This window comes from Hermetia illucens, chromosome 4 (genome assembly GCF_905115235.1).
Source record: "Hermetia illucens chromosome 4, iHerIll2.2.curated.20191125, whole genome shotgun sequence".
NCBI classification, from domain to species: Eukaryota; Metazoa; Arthropoda; class Insecta; order Diptera; family Stratiomyidae; genus Hermetia; species Hermetia illucens.
The window spans coordinates 159332240-159339131 of NC_051852.1; the positions used below are offsets into that span (position 1 = coordinate 159332240).

Below are 6892 nucleotides of genomic sequence, written 5' to 3' on the forward strand. Positions count from 1 at the left end.
TTTTAGATTCCCATCTTACGAATCAAGCCACCAATAAAACAACAACGCCTTCAATTCTGCGAGATGTCGCCACATACTTAACGCAATGGAAAATCGTTTCCATACTCCAGTCTACCTATTGCGGATATTGAGGGACTATTTAAAGAACCGTGCCCTACTCTGCGAAAACTGGAAAGAACACCAGGAAGGTCACACCGGGAGCGGCTCAGGGATCTATCCTTGGTTCAGATCCTTAGAACACCCTAGAATCGCATCTAGTCGGATACCCGAATTATGCTACGACACTACTTTCCGCACGCATGGTTGAGCAAGCTCAGCACACACTGCGAATGGTGATGCGGCGAGTGGCAGATGGATAGCTGCACATGGATTCTCCCTAGCCCTGGAGAAAATCGAAGTTATTGTCCTGACTAGGGAAAGTCTCCATGCTGCCGCGCGGAGGTTTATTTACCTCAAAGGCGAAGGAAATAAGGAAGCTGTCGCTTATGAAGAGAGAGAGCCTGTAGTCTCTGTGCATGGCAGGAACCTTGGGAAAGAGAATCGAGGGGTAAATGTACCGCACACCTCATAAAAGATCCAGCTGTTCAGCGGACATGGGTATTTTCAACCTTACCTGCACACAATCGAAAAAGCACTTATTGCAAAAATGTGATTTATTTTTTTGGGTAGGGTAGGTGAATGCATTTACGCACAAAGTGTTGGACTCCCGGTTCGGTATGTCGTCGGAATACCAACTAAACACCTCCCCATCGTCAAAGAGCTAGCCTGGAACCGTTTGTTACATTACTTCGGGCTAGTCCCTGAATTCTCCCGCCTTGCAAAGCCTTCAGATGAGGGAACTCCTTTCACCAACGGGAGGGGAGAGGAAGAAGGGAACTATCAGTTCAAGGAACCCCCTGCCATCCGGCTCCTCCACCGGTCGAGCTCTATCTTCTTAGCAACGGGAATGATTCGAACGTAATGGGCAACACGGCTCCACCTGTCAGCACTCCTCAGCTTTCCACAAGGAAAAAGTGTGGTGGGCGTCGTCCATAACTCTATTGCAAAACACACAATCCGGAGATCGCGCCTTTCCAATCTTGTGTAGGTAAGACTGAAAACCTCCATGCCCACTTAAAAATTGGGTAAGGAAATAATCAATCTCACCATGCTTCCAATTCAGCCACGCACCTAAGTTGCAAAGAGGCCGTGCAGTCCATCTGCCTCTGTTTTCATTTTACCAAGAGAGCTTAAAATCGTCTAGGGTGCGTTGCCGTTCGTCACGAGCAACAACCGCCCTTGGCTCATCTCCCTTGCGCTTGTATATGGCTTGACGCTCCTTAGCAAGAAGGGCAACGGAGATCACTCCCGCGATCACCGTCGCGGCCAGTTCAGAGACAGTGCCGTACGCAGACGCCAGCCGCAGAGCCTACTTAGCGCAGAAACTCCAGCTGCAGCCTTGTTCACAAGAGTAAACCCGAAGTACTTTACCACTAGTTTTGACTCGATTATCGACTCGCCGAACGATATGGGACGCAGGGCCGGAATTCTCTTTTTTAGTCAGGATGACTACTTCGGTTTTTTTCAGTGCAAGGCTGAAACCATGCGTAGTCATCCATCCGCTTACCCGTCGCATTAATATGCCGAGTCTGCTTTGCGCCTGTTCGACAGTACGTCCAGCAACAAACGCCGCAACATCAGCTGCATAGCCGACCAGACGCGACTCTTCTGGCATGTCGAGTTTAAGTAGACTATCGGCGTTCCATAGGGCCGGCCCTAGGATGGATCCCTGTACTATCCCCGGCGTGACATCCATCCTCCTTTGACCCTCTAGTGTTTCATAGAGCAGGAAGCGGTTCCTCAGATAGTCCCTCAAAATCCGTAAGAATATTTCGGCACGTGGAAAGTATTGTCTAGTGTGCCTAGAATGTCTTCCCATCTTACGGAATTAAAGGCGTTTCTGACGTCATGCGTTACCAAGTTCGGCGACTATATGCCTCCGCTTGTCGAACGGCATCCTCGACTTGCATGACAGCATCAACTGTGGATCTCCCTGCTCTAAAAGCAAACTGCCGGGAAAATAAATCTCCGGCAGCGCGTATCACTTCAACGAGTTTACTTCTGATGCGCTTTTCGAGCACTTTTCAGGCAATGTCAAGCATACATAGTGGGTCGTATGAAGACAGCGACTCAGGGTCGCCTTTCCATTTGTCGATCAGCGCAAGCCTCGCCACCTTCCAACGACCAGGGAAAGTGCTCTCTTTCAGGCAAGTGTTGAATGCGCCGAGCAGTAGATCTGGCCAGTGTTGGAATACCAGTTTGTATACCTCTGCTGGAATACCATCGGGTCCTGGTGCCCTCTTGCTTTTTATAAGGGGCTTCATAGCCCTCTTGCTTTTCACGGGTTTCTTCACTTTGTCGACCAAATCCTGCCAGCAGCGAGTTTTGCTCTTGTTTATTACGCTGCGGAGTCTCCTTTTAGCTGATTTGTACTCCTTCATTATGGTACATGCCTCCTCCCGGACGCTTAGACGTTGTGTTAAGCGGCAGAGCCTGTGACACTCCTTCCGGAGCTCTGCGATTTCCACTGTCCACCAATACATAGAAGCTTTGCCACGTCTCGATGCTCTCCTGGGCATAGACGCTCCGCAGGCCGTCGTTATCAGGTTCATAACTGAATTTACACCAATGTCAGCTGCAGCGCCACAGCCCCCAGGAGTACCCTCCAGCGCGGCCCCTTTCTTCCAAGAGTTTCGACAAACCTCCCTGTGTTTACTTTCGCGACGTTCCATGCACAGAAAGATTGCCGGGGTGGCGTACACCGAGAGTTTGTGTCCACCACTTCGAAGGCAATTTATTCGTTTGCCGAGAAGTCTTTCAGAATTCGCCACCCGTCCACCAGCGACACCAGCGATTCCGACGCGAAGGTTATATCTGGAATGCTTCCCTAGCAGCCCGAGTGCCGGAACGTTGGGGTGGATCCGGTGTTTAGAACTACCAGTCCTGTTCTCGCCGCCATTTCCAAAATTCGTTTCCCTCTGGAGTCTGTGTGAGACATGCCCCATTCAAGTGCCCAAGCATTGAAGTCACCCCCGACCAGGATCCGCACATCTGTGCTTAAGATAACGTCCCCCAAAGCATCAAGTCTCAGTCGAAAGTGCGGCATCGTCTCATTCGGCGTAAGACAGACACTAAAAAATGTTATCCCTGAACACCGAATCCCGACAAAGCCGTCCCCTCGGCCTCGTGTAAGAACCTTAAGGAGGGTGCCCTCCCGAACCCAGATGGCAGCGGTAGCTGATATGTCACGAAGCTATGAAACTGGATCCTTGTTTTAGTACTGCTCACTGATGAATACTAACCAGCTTTGGTCTCCGCAGCAACTCGTGAGCGGTTGCACTCCGGTACATATTGATTTGTAGGATACAAATCATGTTGACCGTGTCCTAATGCTTTCCAATTCTGCTCTGCAAACTGGACACCGCCCCGAGCCCGCAATGTGCGCAACGTTCTCATCAGTTGCGCCACGATCCCTGCATAGGACGCAGCTTTCCTTTTCATTGCAGGTGTTCGCTTTATGGCCTGCCTAAACGCATTTACGGCTGGAAACCAAAGCTTTTCCTCCCAGAGGCCCCCTGACTGCTTCACAAAACGTAACTTTATTTATTTTCTTCGAGCCTAGTTCGGCTAGGACTCCACCACCCTTCGTTTTACGAATGGAATACACTTTTGCTCCGTTATCTTCGGGTTTAATCTTGTAACGGATTTCACTGATGATTTCCGCAAAAGTCTTGCCTTCCACCTTTTCTTTTAGTGCACCGTCCTTCGTGTCTGCCTTAATTTTAGGCAGAGGTTTTGTTGAGGGTGCAACGTGTTGTTATCTCTTGTTCCTCTTCGCCTTCTTCTTTTGAGCCTTGGAGAGTACCTGAGTGAACTCTCCTTCAGATGTCCCTTCCTCCTTTCGTTTTTTCGCCAGTTCGCGCTGCAACGGGATGTCTGCGATCCGTTTGGTACTCGTAGTGTTCTCGTCGGGAAACGCGGTTATTTCTGCTTCCTATGGATTTTCTCTTACTTTCTATGTCCGCCTATAATATGAAATCCTGTCCAAGAGCTCCTTCAGTTCCATTAGCCCGTTTTTCACCCCCTTGCTGACGTTTTTCTGGAAGAGCATCGCAGATCGCATGCGCTTCACAACTGCCGCGTATTTCTTAATAAGCCTTTCCTCCTCAGCTTGCGCCAGAGTAGTCGACAGCCCTCCCACTCACTTATATTCGAAAAAAATTGGTTAGTTACGGTAGTTTCCAGTGTGCCTCTTTCCGCAATTATAGCACTGCGTGGTATGGTCTAGGTTCTTGTCTCCGTTGCAGGTGCTGCATCACTTTGCGAGTCCTTCTCTTCGTCTACGCGTCCCGATGTCTCATCGGGTATTTCAGCCCTTGTTGCGTCCTTCGCTGGGCGCTGGGACGAGCGGCGCATTTTCGTGCTGCGAATAAACGCAGCCAGTTCACTCGCGACTTCCACTATTTCCTCGTTTGATTTGTTTTTGTTCTCCATTTAAGTTGTTTACCAGCGCATCGTGTGCAAGGGAGGGGGCCGCAATAATCAGGAACGGATATACCCTCGGGGACAAAGCCCCAATCATAGTTCCCTGAGGGCTAACCTACGATTAGATGATCAGCGCTCGCTAGGGGCAATGCGGTCTACTAATACCGGTTCAATGCACACTACCCGACCAGGGTCCCTAAGGGGCTGGCTCCTGATACACGCCATAACTACCACCTTGGCACCTAGGCTCACATAACCCCATCGACATCGACAAGGATGTGTCCCGGCGTGCGTCGATCATTAGTAGTTCGCTCTTCACCGAGAAACTTTCCCGAGGCTACTACCTACGACGCAGGTATTATGTCAGCTAGGGGGTCGGAACTACTTGTTCGGGCACCTCGGGAACGCCACTCCCCGTATGGTAAGTGACCCGTTAAGGATCGCTGAGTATCCTTAAGGTCAAGAATGTGATGGATGCTGCCTGTCACACCTTTTCTTCGCCATCGACTTCAGCTTTCGACGGAAGGGTGTCATGCGTCCCCAGACTTTACTGCAGAGCAAGAATAGGTGGATCCGAGTGGTACGTTGCACTCAAGATATTCTTAAGGCGACAAAGAGGGAGATGGATAGAAGATGCCAGGGCAGCTGAGACTCTCTGAATTCACGAGGTTTTGCTCCTATACTCAATAGGTCTGGCCTGAGGTATATGTCAAACGGTTCCAGGCTAGACTCCTAGACACTGGAGGGAATGATTGAAAGAAACTGCTCTTATGAAAAATTCTTTATTTAAAATTAATGTACGAAGCTTAATCTAAAAATAAGCCATTGGCCTCCTGGGCTCATGAATGAACTCTTCTTCAACTCGACTTCCCGTCGGAACAACGTAAAACAACAGACTTCCACCAGTCACATAGAAACCCTTCTCCTCAAGAATTTCTCTGATTGTTTTCCTTAAATTAATTTTGTGGACCATGGCCGCCTTCCTATTTTCGTAATAAACAGTCAAGTTTCCGGGTCGATATTTTCCCTGCTTATCACAGGGGAGCCTTTCGGCAAACATTGAGTTGATACAATCGTCCATTCTGTAACGATTCACTTTTGAAAATAATCCGTCATTTCAGCAAAGGAATGGGTCACTCACGTAACATCCTCACTCAATTGTTGCTGGAAATCACTGAACAGGAACTCAGGGTAGGAGAACGCAGCGGGCCAGGTCAAAACATTGTTTTCGTCTAAGCTGACTGGATGGTCTTCTAGCGGGAGAAGCTTCGGCTTCAGGCGCTCCTCGGTTATATCTTTGTCGTTTGGGATATCGTCGAATTTGATTTGTCTTGTTTTAAGGGCGTCCAATAGTCGTTGGAACTGTGTTTGTTGCTTTTTTCTTATTGCCGCGCGTTTTCGTTCATCTCGCTCGGCTTCCAACTGTGGGAAATGAAATTTTTGGTGAAATTGGAATGAAATTCTTAGGGATTGGTTGAAGGTGATTACCTTTTTGGAGCGACTTTTCTCCATCAGTTCGAGGGCAGCTTCGTTTTCCGGTTCATTGTCTAAAATTTCATCGCAGTACCTAATGCAGTCGTCGAACTTCTCGGTGTGGAGGGCACACTGCGCGGCTCGCCACCTGGCTTTCGCGTAATCTGGTTTCAGTTCTAAAGCCTTCTTTGCATCTTGTAGTGATGACCTAAGAATATAAGTGGGTTAGCGTCCTCAGATTAAAAGATCAGACCCAACCCACCGATAATTTTTCAGGAAAAATTGAGCCGCGCTCCTGTTATTATAGAGAGCGGCATTCAGTTCAGCATTCGCTGACTTTATTTTGAGTCCTTCCGTAAAGCACATGATTGCTAAGCGAAATTTTTTGGTCTTCATGTAGAAGTTCCCGTCCTCCTTGTATTTGGTGGCCAATTCCTCGGTGGTGTTCTCCTCTGGATCATATTTCAGCTGTTGCAGGCCCTCGAGAAGGGGATGCAACTCTTCTCCTGGTTCTGGAGGCTTCTTCATAAAGAACGGATGCTTGTCCATTTCCTAATTGTAAGGATTTAGTTGAGATTTATTAGGTTTTGAGTGAGGAAAGGGATATTACCTCCTGCCATCGGTCTTCCGGCCACCCTTCTGTGTATTGTCTTTTTTCCAAGCTGTTGATGAATTCATCAAGTTCTCTGTCTAGTTTTGCAGCTAATTCTAAGCGTTCAGCGTCTGTCATCGGCTTTTTCACTTCCTCTGCCATTTCGTGATATATCCCCTCTTTAAGCTTCCCTAAAAATCACAACCCAATTTGTAAACACCTTGCGAATGGTCTTTTGACAACTGTAGGTACCACACGTGCGGCTTCGATTCAGCTGTTCTCAAAGTGTGGTTGAATCATTGA

At 48.6% G+C, this 6892-nt stretch overlaps 1 protein-coding gene across 1 annotated transcript; it reads right to left on the minus strand.

Annotated features, from left to right (window-relative positions):
- Positions 1–5290: 5290 nt before the first annotated feature.
- LOC119654695 (DNA polymerase interacting tetratricopeptide repeat-containing, protein of 47 kDa) lies at positions 5291–6819 on the minus strand. The gene is made up of 5 exons (XM_038060208.1): positions 6608–6819; positions 6260–6549; positions 6013–6205; positions 5666–5946; positions 5291–5606 (listed from the first exon to the last, which is right to left on the minus strand). Exons 1-5 carry the CDS (start codon positions 6749–6751, stop codon positions 5336–5338), a joined length of 1179 nt encoding a protein of 392 aa, XP_037916136.1. The 5' UTR covers positions 6752–6819; the 3' UTR covers positions 5291–5335.
- Positions 6820–6892: the final 73 nt, after the last annotated feature.

Coding starts and splice junctions, on each gene's coding strand:
- LOC119654695 (XM_038060208.1), bottom strand. CDS start 6,751: ATGGCAGAGGAAGTGAAAAAGCCGATGACAGACGCTGAACGCTTAGAA. Junction 6,550..6,607: donor CGGAAGACCGATGGCAGGAG/GTAATATCCCTT, acceptor CCTTACAATTAG/GAAATGGACAAGCATCCGTT. Junction 5,607..5,665: donor CAATTGAGTGAGGATGTTAC/GTGAGTGACCCA, acceptor GAATCGTTACAG/AATGGACGATTGTATCAACT.